Raw genomic sequence first — 14,157 nt, 5'->3', positions numbered from 1 at the left:
AGGAAGGCTATAATATAAGAATCGAGCGTACGTAAAGTTAAGTAATAAAATAATATTAATAATAAATATTTATATATCGAAACTCGGAGGATATATAAGTATTACTAAAATTATAAAAAAGATTAAATAATATTTTAATTAATTAAAGATTAAGGACGACGTTAAAAAAACTATTTAATTATATTATACGTACGAAAAAACGAGGGTTATAAAGTATAAACCTTATAGATTTCTAGAGTTATTATTAATAGCGGAGCGACTATAAAGTTTAGTTACGATAGACTTTATTATTAAGTTATTAAAATCTAAAAATATAGTAACCGGCGTTAAATATATTAATATATTAATAGTAATAGATAAGCTTATTAAATAAATATACTTTTTACTATATAAAGAAACCTAATCGGTAAAGTAATTAATAAACGTAGTATTATAATATATTATAATAATATATATATAATTAAAAAAGTTTATTACGGATCGTAATATTAAGTTCGTATCGAAATTTTAAAAAGTATTAATAATAAAGTTAGGGGTAATAAGTAAAGTATTATTAATTTACTAGCCTTAAATAAACGGTTAAACGGAGTAATTTAATTAAATTATAAAATAATATTTATAGAATTATATTAATTTCGAATAAAACGATTAAATTAAACTATTATTTATAGTATAATTAATATATAATATATTATTAACGGAGATTACGAAAGTTATATCCTTTTTCGCGAATTTCGATTATAAAGTAAACTTACGGTAAGGACCTACGGTTAAAGTACTTAAGGCCGGAGTTAAAGTAAATAAAATATATATATTTTATAATAAGCTTAAGTAAAAACTAAAGTTTATAAAGGAAAGAATATAAAAATATTATAATACTAAAAGGCTTAAGGAACTTCGCTTTAAAAGGGGAAATATAATATTCTTTTTTATACGTAATTTATATACTAAAAGACCTAATAAAAAGTTAAACTATAAACAAGTAAGCCCGTTTAAAATAAAAAGGAAGATATCGGAGACGGTATTCGAACTGGAGTTACCCCGTATAATATATTTACGGTTATATACTTTTTATATTTTACTTTTGGAACCTGTATTACCGATAAGTAAGGCTAATATATAAACTATAGTAAAGGACGAAGAAAAAAAGTATAATATAGAAAAGATATTAAATTTATAGTTTAATAAAAGTTAATTAAAGTATTTAGTTAGTTAGTTAGGATATCCGGCTTTAAATAATTTATAGGAATTATAGGTATACTTTAATTACTTAAAAAAGTTAAAAGAATTTTATTAATAATATTTAAACTAATTAAAACTTAAATAAATAAAAATAAATTTAAATATAAAAGGACTTTACCGGGCCCTTTTAAGCCTAAAAGAACCTTAATAGGATTCGAACTTACGCTTCCGATAAAATAATTAATATACTATATATTATATTATAAAGTTAGAAAGTAAAAAGGAATCTAAACTTAATTAATATTATATATTTTTATTACTATAAAAGATATATTACTAGCGGACGATAAAAAGTTAGCTTTAATTTATAGCTAAATAATTATAAAATAAAGCTAGAAGAATCTCGGTAAGATTCGAACCTATATCCCCGGTAAAGTAATTAGCGTATTATACGTTATATTACGAGGTTAAAAGGTATAAAGAAAATTAAATATAAGTAATATTACGCACTTTAATTACTTTAGGAAGTAAAAGGCGTACTACTAGCGGCATCTTAGGCGGTTAGGAAGGAAGGACCGGCCGTACTAGGGTTAAAAGAAAGGTTAGAAGGCTAGTTAAGGCCTACGGAGGGACCTAGGGCTTAAGGAGTCTATAGGGCGGTATCCTACGCGGCGGTAAGCTACGTAGAGGCACCCGGGGAACTAGAGGGCGGTACGGCGGACTATACTACCTAGGTATCCTCCTCCTAAATATCCCGCGTAAAAAGACACTCCTTATAATTACGGAAAGAACGGTATATTCGTTTTACCCGGATTAATTTAATAGTTAATTATAAAAGTTAATTTTTAAACTTTTACTTCTTACGCTTAAATTTATCCTACTTTTCTATTATTCGGGTTACTATTAAGCGGTTAATTACGGTATAAGAAAAAGAAGAAGATATATCTACGAGCGGAACCGACGTTAAAACCGTTATATAGAATCTTATAATATATATACTTAACGTATCGCGAAAATTTAGGGGCTATAATATATAAGCGTTTTAAAGTAAAATAGGTAAAGTATAGTATAATAGAAGAACTATAATAAAAGATTCGCGAAGCGAAGGTAACGGATTAATTAGTTTTATAATAATGTTTCTATATATAATTAAATATAGTAAAGATAAAGGAGAAGTAAGGAGGAAAAGACTTACGGTATTATTAATAGTAAAAAAAAATTAAACCGTAAGGGCTTTAGCCTAGAAGGGGGAGTATTATATTATAGTTTTGGAAAACAGTAAGGCACACTAGACTAATTAGGGCTAGACCGGGCGATCGAGCGGGGCTCACGGTCCAGTAGGACGGAACGGACCAATAAGGTGGGGACCTGGGACCGTAGTAGGTCTTACGGTCCACGGTCCAGTATCGGCCAATCCGGAGAGGACCGAGGACCGTCTATAAGCCAACGGTCCACGGTCCCCTAATCTATATATACGGAGGAACTGGCCGGTGTAGATAGACAGTTCCGCAGTATGCAATTCAAGCTTATATTCACGGTATCTAGTGTTTACATTGAGATATCTTGTCGTACACTGTTTAGCTGTACCGAACCAGGATTATTCAGAAGCAGCCTTCAACCGGTATCCCTTTCAGAGGTTCTGGATAGGGGTTCGTCATACTATTATATATACGTAACGCACCTCCTGTTAATAAACGATAGGCCTATAATTTCATTTAAAGTTAATTATAGTTCTATATAAGTATTATACATACATACGGTTATTAAAGAACTAAATATAAGGATTTAAAGGTTATTATTAACTAATTTACGCTCGTACGGAATACTAAAGCTAAGTACGGTATTTTAAATAATAATATTTATAACTTCGACGAAATTAAGTGTATAATAAATATTATTTTTATTAATATAGTAACGTACATTATAAACGAGTGCACTACATAAGCAAGTGCACTACTTTCCACTATCCTACTATAATTACCCTCAATTATAATACACTAACACTATTAACCTACTATAATCATATTATAAATAGCTAAATCAGGCTCTTCTGCAACCTTCTAGTACGTACGGATATTATAGCTAAGCTTGCCGCATATGCCACAGTACTAAACCTTCGTATAAGCTCTCCTTACACCACTACTATTATAACGAACCCCTATCCGGAACCTCTGAAAGGGATACTAGTTAAAGGCACTTCTGAATAATCCTGGTTCGGTACAGCTAAATAGTGTATAATACATGGCTTGTCTTAATCATAATAGCTAAGATACCACGATTGTGACTTGTATTATATACTGCGGAACTGTCTGTCTACACCAGCCAGTTCCTCCGTATATATAGACCTTATGCTAAACCATATTTACTTCTGCTTAGTGCCCTTAGCATACTGTCACAGTTAAGCCAACGGCCAGGACGGACCATGTGCGGGGCACAAGACGCACAGCCAATCGCTAGTAGAACCAATTATGGGACAGGAGGATGGACTAATAAAAGGTGGATTATTTAGGGCATAAGGAATTATAAATAATTCTTAGGAATTATTGAAATTCTCGAGAGCTAGCTATAATCCGTAGAGAATAAAATAATCTAAGGCTTAGTACTAGGTCTATATATACGGAGGAACTGGCTAGTATAGATAGATAATTCCGTAGTATATAATTTAAGTTATAGTTATAGTATTTATAATTATATTAAGATATTTTGTTGTGCACTTTCTAGCTGTACCGAACTAATTGTCAGTAGTAGCCTTTAACTAGTATCCCTTTCAGAGGTTCTGTACAGGGGTTCGTTATAATAAGGTAGCTTTATAGGTATTAGCTTTATATTATTTAATTTAAAGACGGTACTTTTTAAATTAAGTGTAAAACTTTATATCTTAATACCTCTAGCCCTAAACTTAATTACGGTATTACTTTATATATTTTAAATACTATAAAACCTTCGAAAAACTAATTTATGATTAATATTTCTTAAAATATACATTATTAATTATTAAAACAATTCCGCGACTTTGATATTAATTACGGTTGATAAGTTTATTAAAGGTATAATAGTTATGATATATTAAATAACTTTCCTTTAATTAAAGGTATTTTTGCTCCGTAAAGCGAACGAGGTATTAAGTAAGCGCAGGAGAACGAAGAAAATATATATATAGCTCGGAGGATTATTTATTATGTAATATGTGCAGGATTTACTGGACTAGAAGGCTGTGGGTGCAAAGGTAGCGTAAGGAAAGGAATAGGGTGAGGTAGTGTAGAGGAGGGTCGTACGAAGGTTTAGTACTATAGTATGTGTGGTAAGCCTAACTATAATATCCGTACGTGCTAGGAGGTTATAAAAGAGTCTAATTTCGCTTTTTCTAATATAATTGTAGTAGGTTAATAATGTTATTGTTTTGCAATTAAGGATAGTTATAATAGGGTAGTAAAAATCGATTCACTTGCTTGTCTGATCCGCTCGCTTATTAAATACGTTATTAAATATTAAAAGATAGTTAGCAGGCCTTGAAATATCTTCAATAGGCCTTGGAAGCAGGACAAAACTCCTTAACATATCATAAGAAAGAGTTTTGAAAAATAATTTTAAGGCCTATAAAGATTATTTCAAGGCTTATTAATTTTTTTCCAGGTCCTTTTACTATATTATAGGGAGGGTAATTAAATATGCAAGGAGGAGGGTATCAGTAGGACCCAATGGTGGCTCTCAAAAGGCTCTTTCTTTGTATTGGTAGAGCCCCTTATTTGCATCTGCTATTATGCCATTCGACTAGTAACACTCTTTAACGTGTTCATGGGCATAACGCGCCGTTTATGAAGGACTGCCATGTTCACGTACCAGCTATGATGTGTTGCTGTAGCAGGGTAGGCTATCATATTAATATTGTCTTTGAGACACACTATGGGATAAATTGGAGTCTGGAGATACTTCCAATACGTATGTTGTACTTTGATCATGTCATGTATGTGACGTTGAACGTCCCCAGGAAGCCTCGCCTGCATCCCTCTTGCTGTCCAGCCACCCAGTCCTCACGTCTCATGTAAAAAGCTTCTTGTCCTTCGCCATGTACACATAGATGATGTAATAAGTCTTGCAACTATCCGTCAGGCTGTCCCACCCAGCCCCCGGGTCTTTTATCTCCAGGTCGTCGTACTCGGCGGAATGCTCCTTCTTCAGCCAGGCGTGGTAGCCCTTCTTGTCGGTGTCTTCCCGGTAGGCCTTGAGGACGATTTGCATTGGCACTGAGCTGGGGGGTCCCATGAGGAGGTTGGTGGCTTTGTCGATGAGCTCTGACTCGGGGAGGTCTCCGTTGTCGGGGAGCTTGTCGTCTTTTTGGTTGGGGAATTCGACTTTGTGGGCCATGTTGGGGTCTATGCCGTCTATTATGCGGACGAGGGAGACGGTTTGGGATTGCTGGTGTTACGGGTGTTAGAGCAGGATTTCTTGATGTGTCAGGGGAAGAAGGCTTACCTCGGTGATGCGCCAGTAGCGGTAGTCCTTTACGGTTGAGGCCCAGGCAGATGGGCTTTGTGGGAGTCAGCTTGTGTGTATGTTGCGATAACGGCTGGAGCTGGAACTCACTTGGAACAAAGCACAGTGTCTCCACCACGCGCCTCCCAGGTCAAGGCAGCGTTCCCGATCGTCTGGCCCTGGGTCGTCGTCGTGGTGTCACTGGTGGTCTTGGCGTAGTTCACCCCAAAGCTCACTTGGGGTGAGGCAAAACTGAGGCCGGCGGCCTTCTTGGTCTCTTCCTTGGCTGCATCGAGTTGCTCGTTGGTCTCGACTTTGACTTGGCGGCTGCTGCGGAGGAAACCGCCGAGCAGGACCTTGGTTGGGAATGCGTCACCTGTATTGGAGTATGAGCTTATGGACTTGTCTGGAGCTTGGGAGGGAAGGTGGCACCGTAGTCATTGATGAACTGGACTTTGTCGTAGTCGCTCTTGATGTTGTTGATTGCTTCCTCGCACTCGTCGGAGAGCTGGAGGTAGCGGGGGGAGAGGTCTATGGCTACGCGGGGGAACTGTTTCAAGGTCAGTGGTTTGCACGTCTAAGTCTACCTCTACACATGACAAACATACCTTGTAAGCGACCTCCAAGGTAAAGTCGGTCTCTTCAGTGAGACTCTTCTTGCTGTAGGAATTCTCGTCGGAAAGGGCCGCGGAAGCAGAGATCGACTTGCCAAACGGGCTCCCGCTTCTACGCAATGTTTAGCCATGGGTACAAGACCAGCAGTGAGTTCGTGACTGACGCATTTGCTTCAATAGCCGTGGAACTGAATCCTTCCCGCGCCATGGACCGTTGGAACGCAGTCCTGGTTTCGGTGACGGTGACTTTGGAGTCGTCATCGATGTAGAAAGATGGAATGCCTGGGACAGTGTTCTGTTTGGCCTCATGTTAGTTACCTGTGGGCGGCAATCAGATGCGAGTTTGACAAACCAGATATTCCTTCACCACCTTCTTGTCGCTTGTCTTGTCGAGTGCTTTTTCTTCTGGCATGGGGGCTTTCGCTACTTCGCCGAGATCCGGAGAAGGTGCCTGGAGCGGACGACGGATTGAGAAGGCTTCTGTTATCAGCTTGGAATTGGATCCCAGAAATGAGTAGGATCAACATACCTCTCTTGGGGGCCTTGACCAAGAGCCCGGTGCCTGGCATGTGGGTGTAGCCATGCAGAATCCGGTTATTGAACAGGATATTCTCCCACTGCGTCTCAGTCAAATCGGCGGGTTCGGTGTAGTCCCTGGAACTGTATTGATACAAGTCCATGTCAGCATTGTCGATAAGATGTCGACATCTGCACAAGACATACATAGCTGCCGTCGCGTAATTTTGCTGCAGGGAGTCAAGCTTTCCCAACAACTCGGCGGTATTCCCGAGTTTGCCGCCATCAACTCCTTTGCCAGCGCTTCCGAGTAGGTTTTTGAGATCAGAGATCACAGTGGATTGCGGGACGTTCTCCTGTGGCTTGCTGGCCACGACCGTGGAGACGAGATGAACCGTGACAAAGGGAACACCCTTGGGCTTGGGCTTTTCCTCCGTCTCAGCAGCTGGTGCTCCCTCTATCTTCTCGGTGGCCTTTGCTTTGGGAGAAAGGCTGGCAAGGTTCTTCAAGGTTGGTCAGCCAAGATAAACAATGGTTTGTAGAAAATAAACATCTTACGTCAGGGGTCAAGTGGATGTAGTCATTGAGAGACGTGCTGTCGGAGAGGGCATTTTTGCCATTGGTGCTGAAGGCGTATTTCTTTGGGCTAAAGACATGTTAGATTCCGCTCAACGTGGCCACCAAAGATGTTTGACATACATGCGGCAAAGGCCCCTGAGCTTGGACAACGTTGCTTTTTCAACATCGGAACCCAGCGTCTTGCTAGAGATGGAAGGGAACGGCTCGCCGCCTGGGCTTTCGATTTGGATTTGAAAATCGGGGAAGGAAGCCATAAGGATGATGATGCTGCGTGATGTGTGACAACGGTTGGCGATTCAAGGCTTGAAAGAGCAAAGAGTTCTGGAAACAAAGTGCTTGATGATGCAACTCTCCTGTCAAAGAAGCCATTTTTATCCTTCTTGTACGTGGTCCATGCTTCGTCGGCTCGACTCCAGATCAACACGGGGACCTACCCCCCGGCAAGCCCGCTTGACCCAATGGACACATTCTTGTAGATGCTCCACACAGGTATGCCTGCGTCACTCCCGATAACTTGCAGTTTTGGTGACACTTAGTTCTAAGACATACCTTCAACCCGCAATCCTCAGCCAGCCACTCACCCATTCACCCATTGTACGGTTCCCCGCTTTGGTTCTTGAGCACGCAAATCTAACCACTTGAGCCCCACAGAGATGTGTTGACAGAATGTCGATCAATCCAATTGACAGGTCGACAGCTGCACATCGCGCCAATCTCGCCGCCAAAAGGCGGGTCACGATGGGTCAACTACAGCTTCAGTCTCGTAAAATCATCATCCACGATACAGCAACCACCCACCTCCATGACATCAGCAACCGTTTATCGCGCGTAACAAGAATACTACAACTCCAGATGATCCACACGTGTACCAGACCTTGAGCCACCGTTACGTCAACACAGCGAGTCGAGCTGAAACTCCATCTTGTGAATCAATCATCGTCTCCAAAATACCATCACGGCCCGAATGCCTGCAGAGTGCATACGAGCTTCGGGGACGACCTGGTCGGCGACCTCCTGTTGTTCGACAATGATCTGACGTCGTGGGCATGTCCAAGGTAGCACAGCACGCCTCGCAGACTCACAGCATTCTCAGGTTATATAGCGACATTTGGCTTCCCTCCGTCTTCCCCTTGTGGCATCATCTGCAAAATTTACACTTTGAACCCATCGCACTCAAATCTCTCTACCTCGTCCACAATCATTCATCTTCAACATGTCAACCGACTGGACCAACGACCCCAAGGCAGCAGAGAAGACCTTGCAGGACTCTCTCGAGGCCGAACTCAAAACGCACCCGGATCGTTTCCTCAGAACGGCGAAGGCTGACGGCAAGGTCACTTTCAATGGCGACAAGAGCCCATTCTACGGTACGATTACCACTCTGCGTGCAACCATGTCGTCGATGTTGGGACTGACACAAAGGTTCTTTCAGCCATCCAAGCATATGTCTGGTGCGGAATGCTGTACCCCGACAATGATGCCGACTTCCAGAAGAAGCTCCCTCAGTCCCGGTTCAAGCCTTTGGAAGCGGTCCTTCCCAAGATCTACGAGGTATGACACCTTGCCATCAGCCTGGAAAACATAGGTGCTTACCATGTGAACAGGATACCAAAGATGCTCTCGTCGCTGTTTCTTCCTCGTGCCACAAGTTCAGCAGTGGGCCCATGGAGGGGGTCTGTGAGTTCTCTCCATCCCCCATTTTGAACCCACGTCCTTAGCATTCTGACTGACGTTATTCAAGTCTCCTATTCCTCCCTGGTGAAGAAATACGCCGTCAACGCCAAGACCTCCCTCGGAGCCGACGATGGCCTCGGCGCGCAGCTCAAGACGCTGACGTCGGATAAGTACAAGAACAAGGACAGCATTGACGATGATTTCGAAGCGGCGAAGGAGCTCGCGAAGGAAAGACTGGAGGAGCTCAAGTCGGACGCCAAGGAGAAGGAAGAGCAGAGTGAAAAGTTGAGGAAAGACCTTCAAGACGTGAGATTCATCTTAATGTTTGGGATGGCAGAGAAAGAATTTATGACTGACCTGTCGGATGGATGATAGTTCCTCAACGAAACCGAGGCCAACAAGAAGCAGGTCACCGCTGTGAATGACAAGTATCTAAGCCCGGTGACGGATTCTGGGGGGAAGCATTACAAGAATGCGATGGTGTACTTGAACCATGAACTGGAAGACTTGCAGAAGAAGCTCAAGGACGCCAAGGATGAGGCGGATAAGCAGAGCAAGGAGTTGGTGAGTTCAATCCAATCCATTAGCGCATTCTACACATGTTGGAAAGGTCACTGACTTCGTGCATGTTCCAGAAAGAGGAAGGAGACCCCAAGGGTTGGAAGTTTTGGGTGAATGTGCTCAGCGGCCCTACGGGTACTTGGAACCTGTACCAGAAGCTCAAAGACTTCAAGGATGCGTTGGACAAGTGGTCCACCCAGAACAAGGAGACGGAGGATGTTCTCAAATGCCAGACTACTGTCACGGCCTTGGAGGCCCAGATTGATGATTTGATCACCAGGATGACAAAGGCGGTGGAGGGGATCCGGTTGATTCAGGACACCTTCCGGCATTTGGGAGAGTCTCTTGACCCTGTTATCAAGGCCATTGACAAGATTGAGAAGGGCACGAGTTCACCATTGCAGGCTATCCGGAAGTCCAACATCAGCCATGGCATTCAGGATGCCGTCACAAAGTATGACGAGGTAGGTTTTCTGCAGAAAATTGGTACTTCTCCATTTCAATGGAGCTGACAAAGAGTTTACAGATTATCAAGGAAGCCGAAGACTTTGCTAAGGCAGCTCAGATCAAGGTCGTCGATGCTTAGACGCGGTTGGCGGTGGGCGTAACAACCAAGCATGCAACAGGCTCTTTCTGGTGATGACTGTGCTGCCAGTCTGTCAAGTCCGGCTTCTCTTATGGGATAATATCCGGGCTGCTTTGGTTGGGTGAAAAGAGGGCTACTGCTTGGGACTGTTTTTCGGGGATTTGGCCAGTGATGATATCTCAGTCTTGAACCGAGGTCTTCAATCTGATATATTGTTTTCTCTTGTCACTATTTTCTCCTGACCCAAACCTACCTGGTTAACCAATGCATGTTGCGGACAATAGATGGCGCGTTTGTGCAACGAGTACACTTCATGTGTGCCAATGGAGGCCTACGGAAGCATGCATCTTTGACGGGACATCGAGCACGTTTGATGGCCAATACCCAGCGAGGATCAAAATGCAGTCCTAACCCCACACATGACAAACGTTTGGGCATTAAAGCTTGGCATCAAAAATACTTTTCGTTGGAACCATCTTCTCCGAAACCTCATCTCGGTTCCATCCGCAAGGCCACGAACTTCAACAGCACCTCTCCCCCCCAGCAGTGTAACGTCAGCTTTTCAACCCTCACCTGATAGTCAAGGTATACCTCTCTATGTCCTTCAATGCTTGTTCTGCGCTGACGACCGACCGCTTGAACTTAGATGACCGTGGAAAAGTCCATTGTCCCCAACGAGCCCCCTCCCTATTCGCCTCCAGTGAGCTTCTTCGGCCCGACCGCCATTCAGGGCGCCATTCTAAACCCTGGACACACATACATTCTGTGGGATCGCAACACTGGCTTGGTCCTTGCCATGCGCGACGGCAACTTGGCGCTAGTTCCCCATGACACGTTACGCACTCACAAGGATACTTGGCACTGGGAATGTGAAGAGAAGGGAGGGTGGTTTTCGCTTCGGCATCCGGCTGTGCGAATGAATATTGGTTATCGGGTGGGAGGACGCCTGTCTCGATGGGCTGCTAAACTGATGGTTGGGGAGTTTGATGATGTAAAGCAGGACAGGTTTTGCTACAGAGTGGCCCCTGAGGGAGGGCATCAGTTGTGGTGGAAGAGGGACGATAGTCTTCATGTTGTCGTGCTCGATCCCGCCAGTGGCAGTGAATTGCATTTGAGGTCGGCAGGGCCGAATGACGTGGTGAGCTGGGAATTTGTCCAGCTGGCGGATGGGGATAGGCAGTAGTTGACTGTGTTGACTGGATAATTAGATCTCTTCGTTGAAATTCTTGAGATATTGGTTCTGTTGGACTCCTTTTTAGGTATGTTTCAAGAGCTAATATGTCCCTTTCATATCCACCGCCATGCGGCCTTCCCCTGAAATATCATCCCCGGAAATATCATCCCCGCGGTCCGGACAAGCACGCCTTACCACCTTTCTCCATCCATACGAGCAGACAGCTTTGCCACAACATGGCTGGCTTCAGTGATCAACCACTGTCTATTATACAATAGTTTAGATCACTTTCAGGCTGTAAAACTCGTGAGAACCTTTATCAGTCCTGATTGACTCTGAACCAAAACACCAAGTTTCACGGCAATGCCGTGATTGTGCGGCCCAATTGATCAGGTGGCCAAAGTTAAGATTTTTCTTGAATAAGTTGTTTCACCCTCAGCCTCATTTCGGAAGTGCCTTGCTCTCAAAGGCGCTGAGACAGAGGGTCGGTTTTGGGGCTCGGGGTGGATTCAGGATAGATATAAAGAGTGGGTTCAGGAGTTGGATTCAGATACTAGGTCGGTAGTGGTAGAATCCATGATGCTAGGAATTGATGTGACGCTGGACTATTGGTTGGTGTGTGCTGAAGGCCGGCCCCTGACAGTGGGAAAGGCCATGAACAGGGATTGCGTATACTATTCTGTGCAGATATTGAGTTGACGGTGGAAGAAGGGCCTGGGGCGGTAATACATAGACTGGCTACGACAGATGTTGAACAGTCGATGTTAGGAGTCTGTCCGCAATTCTTTGGGTCTCGAGGGATGAGCACGCCATCTGGGAGTTCCATGTCGGGATGTACCTTGGGAATGCTCAATGTTCAGGAAGATCGGATGTCTGCTGGTAAGTTCATATTGCTCTGTGAGCATCCAATCCGGAGGAAAGGTTAGGGCAATTCTCGTAAGCAACCACATAGTGACAACCCAGCCCATATGCACATGAATTATCCATCTTCCAAAAGGTCTCCGCTGTGATACTTCAAACTACCTACTGAGATCTTTTTTTTTTATCCAACTCAGCAGTGGGAAAGCGCTTCTTATTTGGGACTGGCACCAAGCTGATTCCTATGGGTCAGTGCCACGATAAGAACCAGACTTTGGCATTGAATGTGGGACAAATCTTTCCTCGCACGCGACGTGTCTGGTACGTCGTGGGGCTCCCCGCCAAAGCGGTTGAGGAGAACTTTTCCACCGCCAAAGTCGATGATGGGAGTATGTAATTTAAGGAGGTAGCCGGGTTTGTTAGAGGCAATCGACCATCGACTTGAGTATGCCTCCTTTAGGTACTAGCTGTGGCCTAGTGGTTCGCCTATTTTTGAATGCCCAACAGAGTGCAGGGCATGTAAGATCTCTCTAGCTTCTCAGATATGGCTCAATTTGCAAATTTGACAAGCTCCAGGGTCTATTAATTTTACGGGCTCCGGCTCCATATTTTCGGACCGGAAAACGGTAGTCTGAGCCGGGTTGAGGGGCTGAACTTGCTTGACTTGACTCATTGTCCACCCGGCTTTCATTTGCTGAAGATGTCCTTTTCATCCCAATTGCTGGCCAGTAACCCCACGCGGGAGCGTATCTACACTCACATGTACCACTTACAGGCCAACCAGTGCCCGCCACGATGTCCCCGCCCTTTCTCTTGTCATTTGAGGTTGTGAAGCTCTCGTGGGGCGGTGGCCCGGGCTTCCTGTAAGCCCAAATCCTTTTCCTTGCTCCGGCTGGTGGCTGCTCAGTCTTCACCAACTTCAACCACCTTTTGCCTCCGGTCGTTGCCTCACCTTTGGAGAAGCTAATCCTGCTCCTTCTCCAATCAACCTTCTCCTCGACTGTCACAACCCAGTAACAATTCATTACCTTGGATGATTAGCATCAAACAACCCAACTCCTGTTGGTCTCTCTCAACACGAACTTCTGATCCCACGTTGCTGACCAGCAACCTGGAACACAGTGACGGCGGTATGCTCCATTCGACATCTAGTCCGCTTCCGCGAGCGAGCTTCGTGTATTTCTCGACTGAATAGTAATTACACAGCTTCGGCCTCTCAACCAGTACCTCCTGCAGATTGACAAACACAACAAAAAGGTTTTCACCGGAACTGTATGAACAATTTCGCTTTATCAATCGTAACGCTTTGCTTCCTACCTGGCCCTCATGGAAACATACGACCTGATTACCTCCCATGAACTAGCTAGTAGCCAATCCCGATCACCTACCTACCTACCTTAGCTACAGAGTGTACTCCTCGATACCCTCGCACCTCCTGGATATATCGGCGTTCCTCGCAGGCACCAAAAACCGTCTTAGTGATAAGTCCCAGAGTAGCAAGCCTGAGCCAAATCATGCCCAGGCCGGACTCAACTCGGCTCAGCTCATTGCCCACACTGGCTGTCTAGCCATACATGTACTAATGTCGAAGTCCCTTCATTGTCACACTCTTGCATGCGTCGTTGAGGCCGAGGTAGGCGGTGTGCTCAATATGCTCGGAGGAGTCATACTTTTCATGATACCATCATGGGTACCAGTTCTTGGATATGTCTCTATTCATTCGCCACATTTCATGGATGAGAAACCCTCAGATTATGAGTGCTAAGATCAGTGTGCATAGAAGTTTAGCTATCATTATGCATGGTAGTTCCGCTAGCATAATATGACGCTACCCTGCCCAGGTATCCTAATGCTGTGTTGCCTGTGCCTCCGCAGTTCTTTTACTTCCCCTCGTTGCCAGCTATGGATTCAATCCAGCTGAACAAACTTCCAGACAATTT

The 14,157-nt window shown here is 43.7% G+C and overlaps 3 protein-coding genes across 3 annotated transcripts; 2 read left to right on the top strand and 1 right to left on the bottom strand.

Annotated features, from left to right (window-relative positions):
• Window positions 1–5,037: 5,037 nt before the first annotated feature.
• Window positions 5,038–7,801, bottom strand: QC761_511830 (uncharacterized protein). The gene is made up of 11 exons (XM_062880347.1): window positions 7,485–7,801; window positions 7,344–7,431; window positions 6,993–7,288; window positions 6,799–6,929; window positions 6,622–6,749; window positions 6,434–6,564; window positions 6,264–6,381; window positions 6,058–6,205; window positions 5,767–6,031; window positions 5,656–5,710; window positions 5,038–5,598 (listed from the first exon to the last, which is right to left on the bottom strand). Exons 1-11 carry the CDS (start codon window positions 7,616–7,618, stop codon window positions 5,221–5,223), a joined length of 1,872 nt encoding a protein of 623 aa, XP_062731049.1. The 5' UTR covers window positions 7,619–7,801; the 3' UTR covers window positions 5,038–5,220.
• QC761_511820 (uncharacterized protein) lies at window positions 7,635–10,185 on the top strand (the record flags this gene model as incomplete). Its single annotated transcript, XM_062880346.1, has 8 exons — window positions 7,635–7,853; window positions 7,908–8,731; window positions 8,797–8,915; window positions 8,969–9,041; window positions 9,106–9,344; window positions 9,414–9,602; window positions 9,674–10,063; window positions 10,126–10,185. The coding sequence occupies exons 2-8, from the start codon at window positions 8,578–8,580 to the stop codon at window positions 10,183–10,185; spliced, it is 1,224 nt and encodes a 407-aa protein (XP_062731048.1). The 5' UTR covers window positions 7,635–7,853; window positions 7,908–8,577.
• Window positions 10,186–10,604: 419 nt separating this feature from the next.
• On the top strand, window positions 10,605–11,399 carry QC761_0080700 (uncharacterized protein; the record flags this gene model as incomplete). The annotated part of the gene is made up of 2 exons (XM_062872838.1): window positions 10,605–10,613; window positions 10,832–11,399. The coding sequence occupies 2 exons, from the start codon at window positions 10,605–10,607 to the stop codon at window positions 11,366–11,368; spliced, it is 546 nt and encodes a 181-aa protein (XP_062731047.1). The 3' UTR covers window positions 11,369–11,399.
• Between the last annotated feature and the right edge of the window lie 2,758 nt (window positions 11,400–14,157).

Source organism: Podospora bellae-mahoneyi, chromosome 5 (genome assembly GCF_035222275.1).
Source record: "Podospora bellae-mahoneyi strain CBS 112042 chromosome 5, whole genome shotgun sequence".
NCBI classification, from domain to species: Eukaryota; Fungi; Ascomycota; class Sordariomycetes; order Sordariales; family Podosporaceae; genus Podospora; species Podospora bellae-mahoneyi.
Note: the sequence above shows the minus strand (reverse complement) of the source record. Positions and strands in the feature narration are given on the sequence as shown.

What these genes read in the sequence shown, in the direction of transcription:
- QC761_511830 (XM_062880347.1), bottom strand. Translation starts at nt 7,618, where the DNA reads ATGGCTTCCTTCCCCGATTTTCAAATCCAAATCGAAAGCCCAGGCGGC. An exon ending in ACATCCACTTGACCCCTGAC is followed by an intron (nt 7,289 to 7,343) that starts GTAAGATGTTTA and finishes CCAACCTTGAAG; the next exon opens with AACCTTGCCAGCCTTTCTCC. An exon ending in CCTTGGAGGTCGCTTACAAG is followed by an intron (nt 6,206 to 6,263) that starts GTATGTTTGTCA and finishes ACCTTGAAACAG; the next exon opens with TTCCCCCGCGTAGCCATAGA.